The sequence below is a fragment of the Odontesthes bonariensis genome, chromosome 13 (genome assembly GCF_027942865.1).
Source record: "Odontesthes bonariensis isolate fOdoBon6 chromosome 13, fOdoBon6.hap1, whole genome shotgun sequence".
Lineage (NCBI taxonomy): Eukaryota > Metazoa > Chordata > Actinopteri > Atheriniformes > Atherinopsidae > Odontesthes > Odontesthes bonariensis.
This window is the reverse complement of record NC_134518.1, coordinates 11111772-11135293: the sequence shown is the minus strand read 5'-3', so window position 1 is coordinate 11135293 and position 23522 is coordinate 11111772. Positions and strand designations below refer to the sequence as shown.

General features: G+C 42.4%; 1 protein-coding gene across 3 annotated transcripts in view; it reads right to left on the bottom strand.

Moving 5' to 3' along the window:
- Window positions 1–23148, bottom strand: part of ppp3cb (protein phosphatase 3, catalytic subunit, beta isozyme) — a 36320-nt gene extending 13172 nt beyond the window's left edge. For 2 of the 3 annotated variants that reach the window (XM_075480921.1, XM_075480923.1), the window contains exons 1-5: window positions 22843–23148; window positions 8130–8330; window positions 3935–4059; window positions 2511–2622; window positions 223–368 (exon numbers count right to left, since the gene is read on the bottom strand). In XM_075480921.1, the coding sequence (XP_075337036.1) occupies window positions 223–368; window positions 2511–2622; window positions 3935–4059; window positions 8130–8330; window positions 22843–22885 (627 nt within the window). In that variant the 5' untranslated portion in view covers window positions 22886–23148. Of the gene's footprint in view, window positions 1–222; window positions 369–2510; window positions 2623–3934; window positions 4060–8129; window positions 8331–22265; window positions 22592–22842 lie in introns of those variants that run through there. The other variant, XM_075480922.1, reaches the window with a different exon arrangement.
- Between the last annotated feature and the right edge of the window lie 374 nt (window positions 23149–23522).

The window sequence follows — 23522 nt, the reverse complement described above, 5'->3', positions numbered from 1 at the left end:
TCAAACAATTCATCCAAAAGCAGCAGAAAGTCATTACAATTTTCAGGAAGTAATCATCAAAATTTAAATTTACACAGACAAAAACTGATTTCAATTGGAAAGATTTCCCAAAACAGTCCAATTCCACTTTCCACTCAGCCATATTCGTAGATACTGCATGTTATCTTTGCAAGTCAGTTTTATAAATACTGAACTTGTACACATGCATGGTTCTTCACGTACCTTCTTGATGTCGTCCAATGTGTGGATTTCTGGTGAAAGCCCCCCATGCACACACAGGAACTGCTGGTTCATCAGGGCTGCCAGGGGCAGGCAGTCAAACGCCTCCATGCAGGAGTCATACACCTGTTCTGAGTACTTGATCTTACCTGGAAGGTCGGAGCAGTGGAGAGATATGTCAAGACGGAGGGCAAAAGAAGTGCCTGAGTGTGTTTTGACATGCTTTGAACAACCACCATCCCCGCTAAAGTACAGTCAGTCTCTGTCTCTGTGATGTGCACATGTCACACAAACACACTGAAGCGAGGGATGCAGAAAACACTCAGACGTGTAGCTTTTACATGGACACATCTGAAGAACTCAGACATCTAAAGGCTTCAAACAGGATTGTAAACATCATTCAGTTCACTTGGATATTAACTCATGAGAATATATTTGAATGTGTGTGTGTGGGGGGGGGGGGTGGGGGGGGGTGCAAAGACAGTTCTCCAAGTTACGCTACATTGCATATTACTAAAGGCAAGAAATGGAAGCAAGGATTCGAATTTGTCCAGTGAAAAAAAAATGACCCAAATATGAGCAGCATCTTTTGAAGTGCTTTTCACACAAGGGCGTAACAATACGTTTGACAGAAAACTACATCATAGGATTTCTGTTGCTGCAAAGAGAATGGAGAAGAGAGATGGAGAAAGACAACGGTGGATTTTAGACGCGAGCGAACAGGGAGGAAGCGTCAGGAGGAAAGAAGAAAGACAATTTCATAAAGAGAAAGAGAGAGATTGATGGAAGGAGACAGGACAAGGAGGAGAGGTCAAGAGAGGAAGGAGAGGAGATGATTAAGGACGAGGAAAGAGGGATGGGGTGAGGAGATGGGAGAGCGCGAGGACAAGAAAACGACAGGACGTACAGTAGCCAGCATTTTTACACGTGTGTGTGTGTGTCTTTGTGTGTGTGGCAGAGAGGAGTGTGTTTGTCAACGTCTCCATCTGCCTCGTGTAGAGCAAGAGCTCATTACTGCCAGTCCACCAGTTGTCATCTCCTTCCACACACTCAAACATTTATGAAGACACTTGCACATGCATGAAGTCACAGTACACGCACTTGCACACACTTGTCATACACGCTCAAAAAAACACACACAGCAGATGGTAATTGAGGGCAACCACTATTCGCCATGAGCACCAAGGGAAATTAGCTTCCTCGTCCCTTGGCCAATCAGACACAGAGGAGTAAGTCCCTGAGCCAATCATTAAGTGCCAAATTAATTTGCTGCTAATCACCCACTCTCGGACAGGATGCGGAAACTCATTGGCTGAGGAGTCAGATACACACAGAGAGACACTGGGGGAGGGAGGAAAAGACTCAGGATAGATGGAGGGAGAGAAATAGATGTCAGTGTGGGAAAGGAGGCAGGAAACAAGCTGCCGTGAGCAGGGAAGGAAGAAGAGGGAATGTGGTGGGGAGGAGGGAGAGAGGGGATCCTAATGAAAATACTTACATAATAATGAAACAAACAGTGAATGAATTGTTTAGCTGATAGAAAGAACCTTAATCTTTGCCTACTGACTGTTCAGTCAATTGAAATTCTCCACATATTTACTTGCAAGTGTGTGCAGGAAAAGTGATATTCTGGATGCACAATGTTGGAGAAAAACCCAACGTTTTATCTTCTATAAAACCAAAAGTGCAAGCGCAAAAGTGTGGGGAATGGATTTAAATACATCTCCATTTGCCATTTATTTGGCTAACTACATTTTGTAGGGCCACAGAAAAAAAAACATTGATTATGATCACTTTGGAGAAGAAATGTAATTTTACGGTGTGGCACACTGCTATGTCTTGTAGCAAGATTCTAGGCAGTAGGCATGTTTTACATGACCAAAACCGGACTTTTGAAATACATGAAAAACACTCAAAATCAAAATTCTCAAAGCCAGACTAAGACACCCAGGTAATGCAGTTGTGGGTTCCTCCTGCAAATATATGCTCAACTAAACTCAAATAGACCAAGACATGACATGTAGACTGTACATGCTCCAAAGTTCCATTTTGTCGTGTCAATTTGTAAAAACATTAAAGCTGATTTTAATATCAATGCAGCCAAATAAGGTTGCTCTCATTCACTTATCTTTCTGCTGGGGATTCTGCTGTGTTAATGCAGTGTATGTGAGAGAAGGATTGAAGCAAACAGATGTTAGGGCTGGTACAAAACCAAATGTGACGTGAACCACGAACACAAAGATAGACAGAAAGAACTGTGATTTTAGGAGGGGAAAACAGACACAACTTACATTCTTGTTTGAAGGTGAAATATTCTGTCAGATGTCTACATTCATGGTTTCCCCGTAGAAGAAAGAGTGTCTTTGGGTAGAGGATTTTCAGTGACCATAGGTACAACACGCACTAAATGTTCATGCATCAGGGACAAGAAAACACAAGAAAGAGATTAGACTTCAGCAACTAGACATTTACAACATTGAACTTTCATAAGAAAAAAAAAAAACATCTTTGGCATTGTGGATACAAAATACTGACTTTAAATAATACTGCCTTGTGAAAACTAATATAGCAGCACCTGCTTTCAGTCTTCATGCTAAGCTAAGCCAAACTAAGCTAAGCGGTTTCTAAAGCTTCCGCTACAATCTGTCTCATTGAGAATGCAAGCATTCGCAAAATATGCAAACTTCCAGTGTTTCATTTCCACTTTGAGGGAAAGAGCAGTAAAAACACCTCTCGCTCGACATAACTGCTGACGGTTATTACGCAGAGAAACTTAGAGCTCGATACAGAATGGAGCTGTTACAAGGACTTCCTCTCCTGAATGAGCAACTAGCTTATGTAATTAAAGAAGCTGGAGGCAAACTGATCTTTACGCGGGTCTAAAGATAGACACAAACAGCATTTTGACAAGAATCAGACTGAGATCACTGACTTTCACAGGTGAACATTAATTGAAAACTGCTGTGGCTGAGTATGATATCTTCATCACCCAACCTGTTTTCACTCTTAACACTTGGTTAACCCTTAAAACAACTCAGAAGATGTTCTCACATTTACATAATATCATCCCTGCTCTACATGAATCACCGTGCTTATGTGTCCTTGAAATATGTAAGGAAGGTGGCCTAAACATTGCTCCCTCTGCTCCGTGTCCATACGCCAAGGTTTCTCAATAAGCTATCAAGTGACACTGCTGATCTTTTGAGCAATTCTGCCACAAGTCATTCAAAGAATCACATCTGTTTTGATGAATCAAATGTCAAAACTGTCCTTAACTCCACTTAATGTCCTTACATATTTCAGTTAGCAGCATGTTATACACTATTGTACATGATATGAACAGTTGATGAGAGCTGATAAATTGCATCACCTCTTTATATGTATATTACGTTATCAGACACATACTGAGTTTTGTCAGTGCTTATATCAGGAATTTTTTATTTTTTTTTTGCAAAGTTATAATATATCACTTACAGCACTCTGTACAGCACAGTGTTGTAACAGTATACCTCAGTGTTGATGTAAACCTTGCCCCAGGAGAGTGCATATTCGACCTCTGGGAATGTACACCACTGGCCGTTTCAGTTGTACGCACACTGCATATACATTACAGAGTGTAGAGCTTTTCCGATTGAAAGCACACCCATAAAAATGAGATATAGACAGATATATGCCGCACAGTGTACACTGAACTGGATAATATGCCCATCCTCACCTCAATACTGAAGTAGCCCCTGTCCACATAGTCCCCTAGGAAGAGGTAGCGTGTGTTGGCAGGAGAACCTCCCACTTCAAATAACTTCATCAGGTCAAAGAACTGGCCGTGGATATCTCCACACACTGTGGAAAGAGCACACAACAGCAGTAGGTTTATCAGTTTTAAGCTTCCGCATGTTAACAAATGAGTTGACAAATATGGGATGCTTCTTCTGCGCTTCAGCAACTCCACATGGCCTGATTTGCATCTGCAGAGGTATATCTGTCCTGTCTGCTGATCTAGAAACATCACTCATTCGTCCGCTGGAGAAAAAAAACAGACCATAAGTGTTTGAAACTCCTATGAAAGGATGTGTTCCAGCTTTGTTGAGGGCTCTGTTTAAATACTGCCTCTAAGCAAAGGAATGTGCTTTGACAAAAGACTAGAGAAGACTCTTGCATTTATAACAGTTCGCTTTGATGGTTTTCAAATATGCAGATGTGCTGCTTTTATGTGTTACTTAGTTTTGGATAGTTACAGTAGTTGGTTACAATTTGCAATTTAAATATAGCATGTTACACACATCTGCTGGGGGATACTGTGTTTTTGTTTTCTAATTTCCAGCTAAATTGAATATTGCAAATATTATCAAAAATAGATTGGATATTTATCAACGTATTATTAATATTAATACGTTAACTCTCCACTCTCACACTATGTTACATGAATTTTCTTGTGTGTAATGATTAAAGGTATCTGACTTGGTTCAAATCCACTGCAACCGGACTTTGGCAACCTGGTTTCACAGGAGTTTGACAAATAGTCACCAATTTTATTCTGTTGATTGTTTCACATGAAGAGAGACAAAAAACAGAAAAACATTCATCTATCCATCAATTTTCTATCCCCGCTGTCATTGGGCGAGAGGTTGGGTGCACCCTGGACGGGTTGCCAGTCCATCTCAGGGCAGAAAAACGCGATGTAAAATAAGTTCTTATCATGTTAATTATGTTTTTGATTAACGTTTCCATTTAAATCCAACACATTTGTTTATCTATTATTAACAGATACAACCTGTAAATCATATTCATGTTGATTCATTCATTGTCATCGGTTTGTCATTTAAATGTGCAAGATTTAGCCTTACATTTTCAACTTATTTGGCATGTGTGTGATGTTAAAAGAAGCTACAAGCAAATCAGCATAGACATGTGAGAAAACAACTGACAAATGACAGGTAATGACAGATTTGGTGATTGAATAAACAAGCCAAACTCCAGTAGCAGGGAAAAGGTTGTGGCTAGAATCGGGTTTTTAGAACCCAATTCTAAGCTGTTTTTTCTGGATTTAAGGAAAAGTGACAGGAAGCACTTTGTATTTCATTGTCATTTTTTGTGCGAAACCAAAAACATGTCATTTCATCATACTTGGTTGACAAAAAAAAAAAAAACAGCAAAAAAGGTACATCCATTGAAATACATTAGTAGTGTGACTGGGAAATCAGGACTTTTCAAATTAGGCTTTTCTGATGGACCTCCTTGATGTTTGAGCATGTAAATACTTTTCTTATTCTCTTGACTATGTTTCCACAGATGTCTTTCGGTTTAGCTTTCCTAGACATCAAGGCTGCGCATGCTTAACTCTTCACATTTTGTAAAACTTCAAGCCTGTCTGTCTGTACAATCTGCCAGCATACATCTCACCATCCGCCTCCCTCACCATCTGTCTGGTCTCTCCGTTCACTTGATGTCATAGCTCCCCTCTGCAGCCATTTTACGATGGTAATATTACATCTGTCTGACTGGTTATCTGTCTCTCTATCTTCCTGTCATGTTTCTCCTCGTAAAGTTTTACTCATGTTTGAACTGGAAACAGGGATTGCAAAATGGCATGAGTGAAACTGAGCCATTACTGTTCGACTTGTCAGATCTGTCTCAGTGTTCTTCTACAAGCCTTCATGTGATATTCTAAAAGCCTGTCAGTTGAAATTTAAGGCCTTCACCCGCACTTGAGACCGCAAGAGACCGCATCAAAGTGCTAAACTATTCTAAATATTTCATCGAAATCTCTCTAAGCGGATCAGCACTTTTTTGCAATGGTTCCATCTTTGAAAATTAGAAGTGATTGATTTCCTATCACAGCAAACTCAAACTTTACATTTTTTGGTGCATTATTGACAACATGTTTCTGGGTCGGAATCTGTAGAAGCAGAGGAACCTAGCAAGAAGGATCAATATGTTGCTCATTGGGAGTGAGCGGGTTTGAGAACCTCTGCACTAAGCTGCTTATGATCGGACTGTCTCTCCATCTGCCCGTCTATCTGTCCTCGTCCCCAGGGATCTGTACCTGTGAAAGCTGAGCGATGTTCCCACATTGCGTGGGCGCAACAACCCACGCAGAATCATCTCATTGCTTGCATTTGCATAAAGGCACGCACACACATCAACAGCCGCATAAATACATTACCCTAGCAGAGTCAATAGGTTGCGAGTGCCTGAGCTCGCCTGGATGCTTGTCTGTCTTCCCTGCCAGTGTTCAAAACCTGTTTTCCATTTTATTCATCATTGATCACAGCCCCCCCCCCCCCCCCCCCCTCCACATTCTCCTCAGTTCATACCATTTCCCAGGCAGGGAAATAAATGCTGATATTACCAAAGCCAGCACCTGCTATTTCGAGGTGCATAAGTACCAATTGGTTCTCTCAGTGAAGTGAGACCTAACAAAAGTTCTTATTAAAAAGGTGGCAGATACATAAGGCAGATTAATGAATCAATGAATAGATTCTGATTAATTCATAAATACTTTCTTTCTGCCTTTTGCTCTACAGCTCAAGCGCTCATTCGCTTCTTTTGTTGCTATTTGTGTCCTTACTGTGAAATTCTGATATATTCACTTGTCACTCAGGTGCACATTTAAATGATAGCATAGCAATTAGCCTATTTCACAAACTGGCAACAGAAACTGGAAAAAGAAAAGAGGAGTTATGTGCATAAAGTGTATAATCGATTAATCTTTATGAGATTCACTGCTAGGACAGATTTTAGGGGATTAAGCCACAAATTCCCCATGTGCTGTAATTTTATTTTACTGAAAAAATGCATGTTCTTTTCAGTTGAATACCAGTAAAAAGCTGGTGCAAAAGAAATGTAGACCTATAGATACATTTAAGCCAACTCTCAAATTAAGTAAACTAGTGGTGCATTAGCTCAAATTAAGCTAATGCACAACACGTTAGCTTGATTTGAAACAGGTCAGCTGACTGGGTATAAAAACAGTATTCAAAAGAGGCTGAGTCTTCCTGAAGGGAAGATGGGGGTGAGTTAACCACCCCGTGTATGACTGCATGGACAAATGGTTTAATGGACATGGATTAATGGTGCAATAATCAAGTATGCCATCCATCCATCCATTTTCTATACCCGCTTAATCCGTCGGTCGGGTCGCGGGGGGGCTGGAGCCTATCCAAGCAGTCATCGGGCGAGAGGCGGGGTTAATCAAGTATGTTGTATCATAAAAAAAAAGATTCTAGGAATTTCTGTGCGCATGGGACAAAGCTAAAAACCAGCAATGAATCTAGTATGCGATCATCAGATCTTTGGGTCAACACCTCTTTCATGCTGGAGCTAATTAAAAATGGACTGAGGTGACTTGGGGAAACTGTCCTGTGCTCTAAAATTCTTTTTGGAAATCATTGTCCATGAGGCTAAAGATTAGAGGGACCATGCAGGAAAGAGAAAGATTTTACTTTCAAAACATGAGCAGTTTTTTTCCTGAGTTCCCAAACACTTACAGTTTGTTGTAAAAGAGGAGATGACGAAAATACAGCAGTAAATAAGTCCCTGTCCCTGCATAAATCTTTTTTTCTTTTTTCAAATTCAAAATGAAATCAAAAATATATATATTTTTTTCATTCTTCACATATCTATATTTAATCAAATGAAGGGTCTATATTATTTGTAAACCTAATATATTTTGTTTTTATTTACATACAACCCAGTGTCCCAACTTATTTGGAGATGGGCTCGTATAGAGAGATGTTTGCACTCTAGATTTTTGTACAGGTTGTACTTTAACATACAAACATATGATCGGTAGGAGTCTGATATACTGTCATTTTTAGTTTACCCACTGCTCTATGATCTTCAAACTGTTCAATCACCAGCTGATTCGCACACACACCAGTGCTTACTCAATTTTCATCACAATGCCTTACCCGTGACTGGCGCCTCAATATCCAGCATAGTGCGTTCCTGACGCAGGATGGCGGCGCCCTCATCGATGATGCGTAGGGCCACAGCTTCCTCAAGCCGGCCCTCCTTTGTGAGGTGAGCTTTGAGCATGTCCACCCGCGGCCGGCCCTCAGCATCAAACACCTCCTTCATGGTCAGCCGGTGGGCCAGGGGGAAGGGGACCGCTGAAGTCAATGATGGAAAAAGGAGAAGGATAAGACATAGCAGATATTTGGGGAAAGGGGAAGAAGTGCTACAAATGGGTGTATAGATATAAAGCATGGGAATTGGGGAGGAAATGTGAGGAAGTGATGCAGAAAAAATTTTTCACCATAATGTGGAACAACATTTATTGATGTTTCCTGTATTGTTCAACAAGCTTGCTCACAATTGTCAGAAGCCCTAAATCTTCATCATTGTCCTGATCACACCTCTGGCTTTCTGTGCATGCATGTGTTTGTGTGCAAGTGCATGTTATGGCGGTCTGTGCATTTGTATTTAAACAGGGGCTGCCAGAGTTATCAGTGCTGCCTGCCTCTGTTCTGCAGTAATGTCTTTCTTACATAATGAAGGCCCCCAGGGCCCTGCTGGAGAGGGGGGTGGACTCACAATGAGGGTGATACAGCAAGAGTGCACAGCTGCACGTGAGGAAGCACGTACACACATGCGAAGACACACTCGACAAAACGCACGCACTTACACACGAGTTTTCGGCAAAAAGCCCACGGACTCAGTGGCAAGAAACAAAAGAGGAAGAGGTGCAGGGGCGCATGCGTGCAACATGTATGGCACAATGACATTAACCCGCATGATTACACATGCATGTGTCTGTGTGAGAGAGCAGTGGTAGCCCACACTCGCATACAGGCTCATAAAAGGTATTGTTATGCAGGATCCACAGAGCCTGTTGGAGCCCCACCAGTGCTAACACAGATAATGGCCTAGATCACACACGAAAAACTAGGCCTGGCTCTCCCTAAGCACACACACACTCTCACACTTTCACTCTCTGTCATTCAGTCTCTGTTTTGCACTCTCTCTCTCGTTGTCCCTCTTGTCTTTTTTCCCGTTTTTCACTCATCTCTCTTTGTCCTTCTCCCTTTTCCTGCTGCTGTCATGTAGCAGCAGCCCTCAGACCGAGCCTTCTCACCGACATCCACTGCCTCAAGCTAATACTTGTTATATTCCACAGTACTCATTAAAAAAAATTACAGTACAAGTAGATAAAAGAAATGTTAACACAGAGAAAGATGACAGTTTTGTGCACTCAACACAACAGTATCAAGTCAGTGATAGACGAGCCATCATGAGGTATATGGGACATCTAAACAGCTGAATCTGTCACAATCGACACAAACAGCCCCTTTGTATGGGATTGTGTTGATATTTTACAGTATAGCTGTTTATGTGTGGAACGTTGCTATCATCAAAATCTAACACATCACATATTCGTGGGTCCGTTGTTATATGTTGTTTTCAGTCAAACTAAAACGCATTTTAAGGTATCCTAAAGCTTCCGCCACAAATAAAGAAACTCTCAAATGCACATTTGGATACTCGAGAGTATCTAATGGCACCTCTGGGTTCAGTAAGTACGCTGCTACTGCTCCCTTGACAATTTTACACACCTCGAGAGCGCCCTGAGACATCCCAGGACACCTCAAGCTGCCAAGACAAAGGCTCTGTTTTCCATCAATTCAGAACAGTGGTTCGACATGTTAAAACCAGTTTTGCATAACAAGCTAGGAGTGATTAATATTTCAAAAAGGTTTGTGCACTGCAGGCTGTCGGAGAGCGCAAGCCAGTGGAAGAATTGCTCATGCATGTTGGTATCTGTGTGAATTCATATTCAAAAATAAATAGCCAGTATACGTCCTGCACTACTGTACTGTTTATGGACTCATTCTGCAAGATAAACGCTTCTGCTTACACAGTAATTCAATCTGTGTAAAATAAATTTCTGGTCTAAGGTAAAACCGAGGCCTCAAGTCAGTGTGAAAGAAAAGGAGAGGGTTGAAGCGCAAGGGACAGAGTGTGAAACTCGTAAATTGTGAGAGCAGTGTGAAAGTAGGGCAGGTATGAGTGCGAGAGAGAAGAGAGCAACAGAGACACAGAGCTTGGGGAAAGGAACTATACTTGGGAAAACTATACTTGGCAGGTAGGAAGTAAAGAGAGGAGAGGCTCTGCGACGACACCACCAAACCACCTGACAAATGACCGTTTAATGAGTGTACAGTTCAATGGGAACACGAGTAGATTTCAGTTGAAGGCTGAAGAGAGATGGCATCTGAATTTAATTAATCTATTCTGACATTAATTTGAAAAGTGGTGTCACCTAGGAAAGGTTCCTGCTTCAAAACCTCAGCTGGGTTCTTTCTGGGCAGCCCAGTCTCACTAAAAATACACAAGAGCTTTATTCCAAGCCAACCTGAAGAGCCAGCTACAATAAGAGGCCCCCTGCTGGATCTCCTCACATTGCCTGTGCTTTAACGAAAGAAATAACACTTGAACACAACACAAAGATGACTTCCAACTGCCAACCAGGATGTAAAGTCTGGGTCTGTACAAAAAGACATACTTTGGCAGTGCAGAAGCAGGTGGTAGTAGGTATTTATCATCATGTGTGTGCTATGTGTTTTTCGGTAATGTCATACAGAGCTGGTCAGTCTTGAATCGTGATTATCAGTCGGTCAGTTTCTTCACTCCACATGGCCACGTGGTTGTGAAAGTGTTGTTTGTTCTGGAGAAGTCAAGATGACAAATCAGAAGAGACACAGAGTTAGCCATTAGCCCCCTGTTGTCACCGCTGCCTCCCTTCTCATGCAGTTATACACAACGGAACTCTCTAACTGAGAGACCCAACACTGATTCAACAAGTCAAGGCCCAACAATGGCGACTGTGCCTTACGCACTGAAAATACAAGAGAGTCAGATATTCACCGACGCTGCCTACATGCCTGATGGTGTTCAAGGGCCCAAAGAGGCATACTTGTCCGCATCTCTCTAGGCTGCATCTCTTTGTGAAACTGAGCAGGGAAAAATGAATGTTCACTAAACACACTGAAACTAAGACTGACTGCAATGATTGCATCAGTCTCATTGTAAAATCTGAAGTCACCACAGAGTCATTGTCTTCACACCAATAATAACCCGCATTCCTTAAAATTTTGACCAGCTTACATTAGGTTGATTGCTATTAGCTTAAAAAAAGGCAGTATACATCTTTAATAATGTCCATGACTGGTCTGGTGAAATCACCAAAACTCCAGTCTAAATGTTTATTATTCTAACTGTTAAACAATCACCCGGGTGAAGTTAGAATATCTGTACACTTAAATGACAATTGCTAAATCAATTTTCTCACAAACACATAAGTCAAGCAAACAGCTGGTATAAAAGGGAATCATCGAATTGTACACTACTCGTTATGTAGTCCATACAAATGTCTACCCAATCCATCCAACGATTGCTGAAAATGTTCAGTCTGGCTGAAAGTGATTGAGCGACTGGCAATGCTGAGTTGAGCCCACTGGGGCCTAGATTTAAGTTCAAATCAAACTCCTTCACATCCAGCTCTTTCAAGCAGACCTCTTCATCATCAGCAAATCTATTCCAAAGGTCATCTAGTTATATTTCAGGAAGATTTGGCTCTGCCGGCAACAAAAGACTTCAGAAATAAAAATCATTTTTCAGTGTAGGAAAGAGAAGATTATGCTGTAATATCTAACAAAGCATTGTTATGTGTCATTTGGTCAGGACGACAGGAAAAACACTTAAAATGTTCTGTTGCAGCCTACCGACAGTCCAAAACAGCATGGGTTTACTGTTTTGTTTGCAATAATAGTAACCTTTGGATTAGTTTTGATCATTTAGTGTGTGTTACACAGGTTCTGTGTTTTGTATATATATATGTATATAGTATATTGTCCAGAGACAACCTGCATTCTTACTCTTAACAGCATCTCATGTATGTTAGGCTGATGTAAGAAACTACAATTTAACCCAAGCAATCAGAAAATACCGAGGTGGAAAGAAGGGACAGTTGTCTGAATCATCTCCTGTCATAGAAAGCTCTTGAAATTTTCAATAATCTAAAATATAAGCAGCAGCTTCCCCCTTTTGCCTGGAGAATAGCATCCTGTGAGCTCAATAAAAGCTGTCAGGCCAGCACAGTTTGACAGTACAACTTTTGACCTGACACTAATGTGCAAAAGTTTGAGGTACCGAAAGGAAACAAAAAAAAAGCCACGAATAGTGTGTTTATCAGTTGAATACACACAAAGCATTGTCAAACTAAATCAAGGATGTCTTTCGTGTGAGCACCCCTAGAAAAATGGGACACATATACACAGTTTTTCAAGAAACTTGGCAGGTAAGATTGTTCTGAGCAGCTTAGAAAAGTTCTTCTGTGGATTTTGGGTGTTTGCTCCTGTCTCTTCATGTAATCCCACAGACTCCATGATGTTGGGATCAGGGATCTGCCGCAGACCATCTGTTACCATCATTCTTCTGAGGATAGTTGGCTCAGTGGTTAGAGTGGGTCGTCCAATAACCATAAGGTTGGCGGTTTGATTCCCACTCTTGCCACTCAAGAGTGGTGGACTGTCAGCTGTAGGGATCTCCTTGCCACGGCCGAGGTGCCCTTGAGCAAAGCACCCCATGCTCGCCCGGCACTGGGAATGTCTGCCCACCGCTCCAGTGTATGGCATGGAGACCATGAGTGTGTTCAACAGGTGCCAACCTGGATGGGTTAAATGCAGAGGACAAATTTCCCTGCATGTACAAGACAATAAAATTTAATCTTAATCTCAGTTATTTATGGCAGCATGCTTGGACTTACTTGTTGATTAGTAAGAGAACTGCCTCCTTATATTTATCCACATCACCATGAAAGGCATCTGCATAATGCCGACCTAGTGACTAGTTTGTTTGTCACAAAGAATAAGCAGATGTCTCACACTCCACCATATTTTGATCTTCCTACTGACCTACTAATCAGAGCAGGCTGGGCCTTTTGAGAAGGAGGCCTTAAATAGACAGAAAGTAAAACAGAATGCTTGAACAAAAGTTGACTAAAGATCTGTACAGTACACATGTACAATGTACAGTGTAAGGATTTCTTTTTTCAAAAGCACACAAACTTAGACTCCCAAACACATAACTGTGCACCTGTGACTGAGCATCAGAAGGGACTCTTTACATTCAGTAAAACCTGGTTTAAAGCTTATGAGTAATGTTCTACCAATAGACAAGCTGTCACTATGAATTAGGAAGCTTTTAATAAATTCCCTGGAACATACTGAGGAGTGTGAAAACCAAACCGATTGGCTTGAAAAAAAAAAAAACTTGTTAAACGACTGCAGTTAAAAATTAGCCAGCTGGCTAACACTTGTAAATGAATATTAATGTAATGTATGAGGTCCTTGTGAATGTATCAGAGAAATACTTTATTTGAAGGGTCAGACTGAGGTATACATTATTTATCCCATACATTCATCAGCAGGTTAAAGAGAGGGGGAGCTCGTTCACATCACATTTGAACTAAAGGGAGATGGTTGGTCTCTCAGATGCTGTCGTAAGCCATCTTAACACTTCATTCTGCTGCCAAGTGTTTCAACCTTTGCAGGGAACTTTCCCGCCTGACTGTACAGTTTGAGCTGTCCTTTGTCTGAGAACAGACCATGAACACAATGAGCTCCACATTCTGAGATAGAGGCAAGTACAGTGAGTAAAACTGCCAATCATCCAAAACTAGCTTTTTCGCAGTGACAGCCAATTACATGATGCATGCTGTCTGTGAGGTGAGGGGAGAAGGACCAAAAAGTGTGAGGTAAGCAAAAAGGTGAAAACAACTTTTGTGTCTTTCCTAATGTGCTTTCTGGTATATTGTCTCTTGGCCCACTCTCCATAGCTGAACTCCCCTTTGTGGAATTTATTAAGCACCAGAGGTGCCAGCTCAGCCAAAAATCTCCACATCACAGCTCAGCGAGGGGGAGCCTGAGAGAAAATCTATGACATAGCTTTCAACCAAATCTCCTAAATTTGTTTGGGCTGGCCTAATAGCCTAACTGGAGCAGAATCTGATCGGAAAGATATTGTTATTGTGTGCATCATCCCTAATGGCTAAAGTTAATTATGGGGATATTTCATCAGTTTTAATGACACAGGGAAACCATTTACTATCAGAGGGGCTGATGCAGGAGGCAGAAAATGACAGCAAGCGAGAACAGACAGATTGCAGAAATGACGGCTGAAGTCAGCCATGATCCATCTGTCCTCATTTGTGTCTTTCCAAATGCAGTAAATTCTCACTAAATAGACACTGTATGAAACAACATGGACTCGTGCCTTTCAATTAGCTGAAAGTCAGAACGTTGAGGAGAAAATCAACTCATTCCATTGCCTAGACTGCATTGGCGTGACGTCCATCCAGTGACATCGACCAGAACCGATGGCATAGCCCATATGTGTGTGTGTGTTTGTATGTTAGATCTGTTGACCTCTCCGGGACCTCATCAAATATGACCACCCGCAGATCTCCCGACATCACTTCTTTCCACTGCTCGTCTCTAGGCCAATATATAAAGGAGAAAGAATGAGCGGCAAAAAGAAGGAAGCAAGAATGAGGTTTTGAGAGAGGGGAGATGCAACAGTTCACGTGTGTAGTGTGTTTGCATTTGTGTGTGTGTGTGTGTGTGTGTCTGCATTTATCTACCATATTTGACCCATATCAGCTAACAGATCCATGGACATTTAAAGGTGGTGGTGGTGGGGGAAAGGCTAAAGATATGTTTGAAGTTGATCAATTAATACACGCATCTGTGTACAGACACACAAATACACACACAAACAGAAACAACAGCCCATCCGCGAACAGCCTGTTCTCATTAGACAATCCCTTTCACTCCCCCTCTCTCCGGAGTACCTTCTCTATAAATAGCCTATGCCCTGCTACCCTCCCCACAGGGCACACGGAGACCTGTGAAGGTGGGACCCCTGGCGCACAAGGATAACACCAAAATCCAACATGCACATATGCACACACTGAGTTCAAAGAGGGCTCAGAGGGAATGGGACAGCTTGTTACACTAAAAGGAAATATGCAGAGAGTGCCCCAAGCCATGCCAGAGGTGATTTGTGTGTGTGTGTGTGATTGTGTGCATAAATGCGTGCATGTAAATGTGTATACTGTATATGCCGCCATTCAGCTTTAGTTAATACATCTATTCATTTGTTCAAAAGGTCAAAACTTACAGATGATAAATATCACCTTTTCATATTGCCTTTTGATAAGGATGGCGTGTCTAATGTGAGGTAAGTGATGTAGCCTGTTGGTTTCACCAAGGAATCTCTAAACGCTAACTGGCTATTTGTAGATACAGTATAATAGCTTGTGAAGACTCTTAGTCCAGCATGATGAGCATTATCCTGATAGTAACAGCTGTAGCAGCTGAGGCGGGAGGAGTTGAGAGACAGAAGGCTTAGTGTTTAAACAGATTCAGCGCAAACTTTTGAAATGTTGCTTTACGTGAAATGTGCATCAGGCTTGTTTCAATTAACTTGCTTGGAGCTAAATAGACTAAGCCGCATTGTGTTGTCAGCAGGAAATGTAGGCCGAGTTGTGCATCGCAGTAATAAACAGAGAAGAAATTGTGCACTGGAAACAACATGAGAAAGAGCACGTAAACAAAGCTCGCCTTGACAATGCAGGAGAGAAAATGGGAAACGCTCTGAGGAATGTTCTTCTACTGGGTAAGTTGAGTCTATTTTTCCATGTGATCAGTCATGTGACAGCAAGTCCTCAAATTGAAACAAAGATATAGATAAAGCTAAAGGAGGAAAATATGAGTGCTTGCACTGTGCAGCACACAGGCCACAGGGTCTTCATAAGGAGTAAAAGGGGGTCACTTTGAAGCATTTGTCTTCGTGTAACATGAGATTGAGAACATTGGTCAACTATGGAAACACTTCCGCTTTCCTTTAAAAATAACATTTTTTGGTAAATTAAAACCACTTGGTTAGGGCCGAAACACAATGGGTTCGTACGCACAGATTTGTTCTTAAATCGTCCGTACGAGTGATTTAAGAGAATTTGCGCATTCACCAATCTTTTCGTATTTTACATTTTCTTTCAGGTACGAACAGAATTTACGAGTGATCCAGAGCTGTCGTAGGAGTTTCGTAAAATAGTCCGCTGTTATTCAAATCAAGTTTGCTTGACTAATGGATTGTATATTTAATTACTTTCAAGAAAACATAAATAAATATACATTATACCCCATAATTATGCTGACATTATTTTGTTTGACTTAAATTGTGCACTATTTGAAGGTTCATTTGAATCTGTAACGGGAAGCGCAGCGGCTGTCTTGCTACTTTTGGATGCCTTAGTGCGTCGGGCTCTTGGAGGAGACCGTGTGGAGACAGACGAATGGCTGACATCGTGATTAAGATTCCCAAGGACTGTGCTGCTACAAATATGCAGCTTCCTAGAGCCACGACTCCAGAGAGAAACACGCCGATCAAACCCAATTCCACACACGCCCACCATCCTTACCATCTTTGGATTTTTGGCCACTGGAACCTTTCAGAGGGAGATTGGAGACAGATCGGGGGTGTCCCAGTCCTCTGTGAGTCGTGCGCTCCCCTTGGTCATCAAAGCTCTCATCAGTTTATCACCCATGGTACATCAAATTCCCATACACCGCTGTCCAACAAGTACAAATTAAGAGGGACTTTCATCCCGTGGCTGGACTGCCAATCATAATTGGAGCACGAGACACATATACGCATCAAAGCACCCGTGCTGTCGTGGAGCGCACTGAGCTGAAGGCCAGGTGGGTGCCAGATTTGTGCAATATTGCCATGATGAACGAGGGTCTCCTACTACCTGAACCAGCCCAGGCAGACAAGAAGCTGTGGTGCCAGAAGACCCCCCTCATGGACCACCCCATCAAAGTGCCATCATGATGAGGCAACAACTGATTGCACGGCTTTAGTCGCAGTCATCGAGCATCTGGCCATGGAGAGACGTTTTTTTAAGCCATTTTCATATCAAACCATTTATTTTTTTATTTCGGTGACATGGTATTAACAGCACTCGTAATTGCTTCCCATTTCTTCGCTTTAGCAGGTCCCGTAATTCCACTGCTGACACTGCTAAAAAATGACAGATTTTCCTTTTTGGATCTCTGAAAGCAGAACTTCAATCTCAGAGCTCCTAAAGTTGTTCTTTTTGCGCCTTGATGTCATTCTCACGACTCAACACTCAACACTTCCTGGCACAGGAGAGAGGAAGCACAGCCTTATATGGTATCATTTTGGGCGTGGAGTATGCAAATCTACTATCCTCGTGCACGTGAACTTAGACACGCACAGGTGTGATTCATCATTTACGCAGGTCGTTTACACACTTTTTCCGAAGTTAAGAGCGCTTGTTGAATCTGACGTGGCATGTTCGTACGAGACCTTCTTACGAAAAAAGTGAGAGAAATTTAGAATAAAAATACGAAAATGTTCTTGCATGAGGCCCATTCTTTTTACAACATGTTCATGAGAACAATAGGCAAGATATCCTTCAAATATACCTATGGGGCATTTCTGCCTGCACAAACACGCTAAGCAGATTTTGCGGTGGACATTCTTTGTGTGAATAACACGTATGATGCATTAGAAACTTATTTTTAACTGATTTATCTATCCCTTCGCACCACAACTCTTCTTAAAAGGTCAAAACTGACTGTGAATGTAGAAATGCTGAGTATCTTTTTTATTTGAGAGAGATTACCTTAAGTCAGTGGAGAAAAAAAAAGAGAAACGTGCTCTCAGATTGGAAATCCATGTGGATGGATGTGCCTGTCGTGCACATGAGTGGCGTATCTGCACCTACGCTTTTGTTGCCGTCCACACAAATTTGCAATTTACTTCTTTTGAGAGCGAGAAATGGTGCAGGTGTCTGCAAAGCTGCTGTCGATACGGCAACTGGTCACAACTCTACCTGATGACTAAGAAGTCTGCAAAGTAACCTTGACCAAAGTGGTGTCAAAAAAAAAGAAAGAAATTTACTACGTACTATCTCCACTATCTTCTGCCAAATCAAAAAGCATTAGAGTACAGTCAAGCTGAGTTGAGTCACCACATTCAGTAAGAAACAAAAGCTCTAGTTTTCCTTCAAAGGCCAAATTTGGGTCTCTTGTGATGTTTTATTTTCATGTATGTTTCAAATATTTTCAATTCCTAATTTTCTCAATCCAGCCCGGTCTCACCAGAAACTATGAAAGAGGAACATTTGTCTACATGTTCAAAACGTAGTAGTTTTACAGTTCAAGCTTAAAAAACCATGAGATGACAACATTTTTGTGCAAGTTGCTTTTTTTGTAAGAGAGAACTCTGTCACGTGAGAATCTAACTGTGCAGTCTGTGGCAACGGATAATTCCCATCCCTAAACACATATTTTTTTAACTTAACCATGAGGGTTCATTTTAACTGTAACCATGTAGTTTTAAGTCCTAACCCTGATCACGTAGAAAAGTAAGTAATCGTGGAAGTAGAGTAAAAGTAAAGACTGTGGAAATGACCGACCAGGACAGACTTTGAACCAGCAAAGTCTCACTTCATCACTGTGTGATTTGGTTTCAGCTCCAAAGAATTTAGTGAGAAAAAGATGAATTGGCTTAAAACACATCCTTTCACAACTCTGTGCCTTCTTTAAAAAAAAAAAAAAAAAAAAAAAGCATCAGTTTGTAACAGCTCAGTTGTTCCAGAAACGTTGATGATGTACATAAACAATTTGCGGTTTACTGAAAGGTAAAAGTGCCAACATTTACTGCCAACGATTGAGGTTTTTTTAGTTTGTTTCACAGAAAATACTGTAATGGACTGACCTTGCAATAAACTCACACATTTATAAGATGCGCCAGTGAATTTAGATGCCATGCAGCTTATTCTTATAGAGCTGATACGTTTACCTTCTTTGGCACAAGAACTGAAAACACATGAAACCAAAAACACACACACAAAAAAAAAACAAGCATGTTTGGTACTTTTGTTTGATCTATTTTTTCATGTCTTGGATGATCAAGCCAATTAAGGTAACATTGCCAGTATGATTGAAAGTGCACTCTCAGCTCTCTGAGTCTCGCTATTAGCCATGAAAGCCATGAAAGTGAGCCAGCACACCAAAACACTGGGAGCCTGAAACTTGCTAACATATGGAATAAAAAAAAGGAAAGCAAGTCATTAGGCTAATGATATTAATTTCACATTTGCCTCTGGGAATGATGCATAAACCAGCAGCCGTGCACTGTACCATAAACATTACATGTATGCACATTATTTTTTCTAATGTTCTCTTTTTTAAGGGCTCAAACATTACCCAGGTATGATCATATGTTGCAGACTTCCCCATCTTCTCTGAAGAGCTTACACGTTTCCCGTTTTATGAATCTTTATCACTATCGTTGAATATTTTTTGTCAGTTAAGCCTTTTAGCACTTGTTCTGATGTTGTCAGAATCTGGTGGGTCAGGCTTTACTGTACCTGCTTTGACACCCACGTCAGGATTTTACTCAATTCACAGCCCTGACAAACTATAATGTGCATATGTGGTACATTGAAACTTAAAGAACATAAATATTTACTTCCAATGAAAAACACGATTCAGACAGTCCAAATCAACCAAAGAACAAACCATAATCTGTAAACCAAAAAGTAATTTTAAAACCATGGAAAATGTGCTGCTTACTCCATCGATCAATCGTTTTGAAATATCAGTCTTTGGGAAAAAAAAGAAAAGCAGCATGCAACTAAAGTTCACTGGCAAATTAACACTGATGGGGTTGTCAGTCATGCACTGAAGGATGTATTTACTTTTTATTTTTGTGAGAGAAGTTGATACTTTTTAAAGGCAAGTCTAGGGGAGCCGAAGACGTTTTGAAGCCATCGCCAAGCAGCCATCACTTGTATTGCACCACAGGGCACTTCAACACTGCCTTCAAAACTGTGTTACTACATCCATCTCTGGCATAGTATGTATGCATAGCAGTGGAGCGTTCATGCATTACCTCATGCTTTATATCTATTTAAAGATATGAGTTCAACTGATGCACATCTGAGATTCCTTGCAGGGTAGTAGCTTGGCGTATGTCGCCAGTGAACACAAATACAAATTTGGTAGCTCCTAAACATATGTTGCTAACAGAATCAAATGAATGGATCGATCTTACCTACAGATATCATTCAGGTAGAGACAGAAGATACACAATTTATATTTTATCATCACAAAATCCTGCTTAAACTAAGTGATCTGTTCTCTTCTAGCCTGCGATATGTTCAATTTAAACTAGACTGCTTGGCACAGTCAACTGAAAAGTTAGAGGCCATAGCTTTTATATAACTCCTTTATAGTTTGCCTCTGTAGTCTGGTTGGTTTTGCACACACATAAGGCTCTGCATGAGAAATACTTGCAAAGGAGAGGTCTGTTGGTTTGGTCAGAGAATGCTAACCTGTCCTCCAAAAGAGTTCCCTTATCTTTCTGTCTTTTCTCTTTTCCCTCCACATCCCTCACCTCCTCTGTTGACTTGTCACATTCTCCCCTCACCTCGCCCCCACACCCCCTGCCTCTCTGTCCATTCCTGTCGGTATAGTTTGTCCTTGGCTTCATCGCTGTACGCTTGTCTTTGCTGAGCATTAAATATCTGGCACAGTCCATCTGCTAGAAATGACTTATGTTTAACTGGCCATCCTCAACACACACACGTGCATCATCTCTGAGTGTGCGTGTGTCTGTGTGTGTGTGTGTGTGTGTGTCTGTGTGTGGTTGTATGTGCATATGATGGATGATGCATGGGGATATAGGTCATTTAAAGGGTTGGCAACTGAGCTCCAGTGGGCCAGCTGCATTACAACACACATGCAAACAGAGAGAATGATGTAAAAGTGCACACATGTGGAAAGAAGATGAATAACTGATGGATAGACAGGTGTCACTTTGAACTTCATTTACAGTAGGAAGATCCATATTTCCATGTGCTTCAACACAAACAGCAATAGGCACATGCACGTGCAGTCTTAAGAGTCAAACGTGCAAAAACTGCAAGAACCCCCTTTTGCCTCAAGCCCACCCCTCCCATTCCACGCACGACGCACGCACGGAATACCGGGGCATGCCCAAGCGACGCATGCAGCTGTCAGCTCCGCTTCTTCCGGCAGAGAGACCTTGTGAGTTCGTTAAGCGCAGCCAGCTCATTGTCGCGTGTGACAGGCTGCGTGCGTGGAAGCATCGCTGCCATGCAAGCCTGGCTGTGACCCGATAAGCACGACAATCTGTGCAAACTCGACGGATCACAACCCGAGCGAAGCCCCTCCTCGCCTCGCCGCAGTCGCCCACGCTTAAAGCAGAAACTGACACCCTAAATACATTAAATATTCCATATTCCAATGGTGCAATAACACAATTAGAGCGGTTTGCATCCTCCCCGTCAGGGCAACAGGCTTCGGATACACAGCCCAGCATCCCTAAACTCCATTTTGTCTCTCATCTGACACTCGGGGAAACAAGAGGGGGAAGCCAGGGAGACCTTTAACGAGACGCGGAGGAGCGATACGCAAGGGAGAACCAGAATCACTCACTGACATTCAGGCCGTTTTGAAAAGACGACGACTTCACGCATTGATACATCGCGTTCATTCGTTTGTCAAACGTCTCGTTGGCAAATATCAGGGTCAGTTCATCAAACAGGCCTGTGTTACAAAAGCCACACTCACGGGGATGAGTGGGCACTGTCGGCCTGGCAAAGTTGCCAGCCTATCACATCAATCGATTATCTGACTTTGGCTCAGATTGGATTAAGTATAAAAATGTAGGCCAACATATGGATGTAGACGGTCCGTCCAACACAGAGGGGTCACGATGACGTGCATCTATAAAATACTATAAATACTATGACAGAGGGAAGAAAAAAATCATTGAATCTCCGAGTGACAAGTCCCCCACAGCATCTTATCCTCCCCCTCTCCATCCGAGCATCGTTGCATACATGCAACATCATCCGGCGACACCATCCACATCCACAGCCGCACAACACCAACCATCGCAGGCCACGCGTAACATTAATTTACCTTTATGTCTGCCTTTCGCCGTCATCGTCACACTGCTTGATGTTTCATTGGAACAAGATGCTCATCTCCCTCTCTCCCTGAGTGCCTTTTCCTCTCTCTGTCACTCGGCTGTGTGTCTGTGGGGTATTATTCAGTAGCACGAAACCACCGCTAGGAGTGGAGCGCGTACGGAGCTCATGCAGCAGAGGGTGTCGCACAATTGCCTTTGCTATACATAGAGGAGGAGACATCCCCCCGTTAGAAAATGGGGTAATGCCTCAGTGAGGGGGTGAATTCTAATAGAATAACGAGGGAAGACCCCGATTGTGGAGTATCGTGCTGGATACCCCCCACCCCTGCCCTTTCCATCACCATCTCTCTCTCACTCAAAGGTTCAGAGGCGCATGCATGCCCAAAACATCCTCCTTTTATTATAAGGCGCTGTGATCATAAATGAGGACCTGTTCGCAAAAAAAAGCCTGCTAATGAGAGACACTGGTGCAACAACAGGGATGCAAACACAAAAATAAGATGAGTTACGGCAGAATTATTGGCACTGAGGGGCTCTCACTGGCCGTGCAGGATTTGGCATGCCTACATTTGATCACCCGGTCGTCGGGACTTGCGTTGCAGTCGGACATCCTGGAGTCGGGACGGGAAACGGAGCTGCTGGGGCTGGGGAGGGGGGAGGGAGGGGGACTCCCTCTTCTGTCAAGGTCCGAGATTGTGCTGTCGGTTCCTCCGGCAGGCGTCGACAATACACGCGGTTGCAGGGTGTCTTTCCTGCTGCAGAAGTGGCATCACTCGGTGGAGTCTCCGCGCTCTCTCAGACGGGGGAAGCCTGATGCTGCGCCTGCGGTGACTTTGGGGGAGGATAGGCGGATACCGAGCCGCTGCTGTGGCATGCATGCAAGCATGCTTGGATCCAGAATTAGTTTTTTCTTTTTCTTTGTTCCTTTTTTTTTTCTTTTAATGAGAAGTGGCTAGAGTGTGCTGTAAAAGCAGTGCTGGTGGTGGCGGATCAGTAATAGTTGGGGGGTGGGGGAGACTCTGAAGGTTAGATGCCGAAGAGACGCCTTGGAGAGTGGAGAGACGCACAGGCTCTACCTCTCCAGGACGGCTCTACAAACGGTGCCATGCAGCTGGCAACACCCCGGAATGGCGAGAAAAGGAACTCCCACGCAGGTTCACACACACGCGTGAACGCGTACACGCAGCTATCCTATACACCCGTAGATACTCACTCAAGACTCATACTGCCATCCTGTGGAGACATTG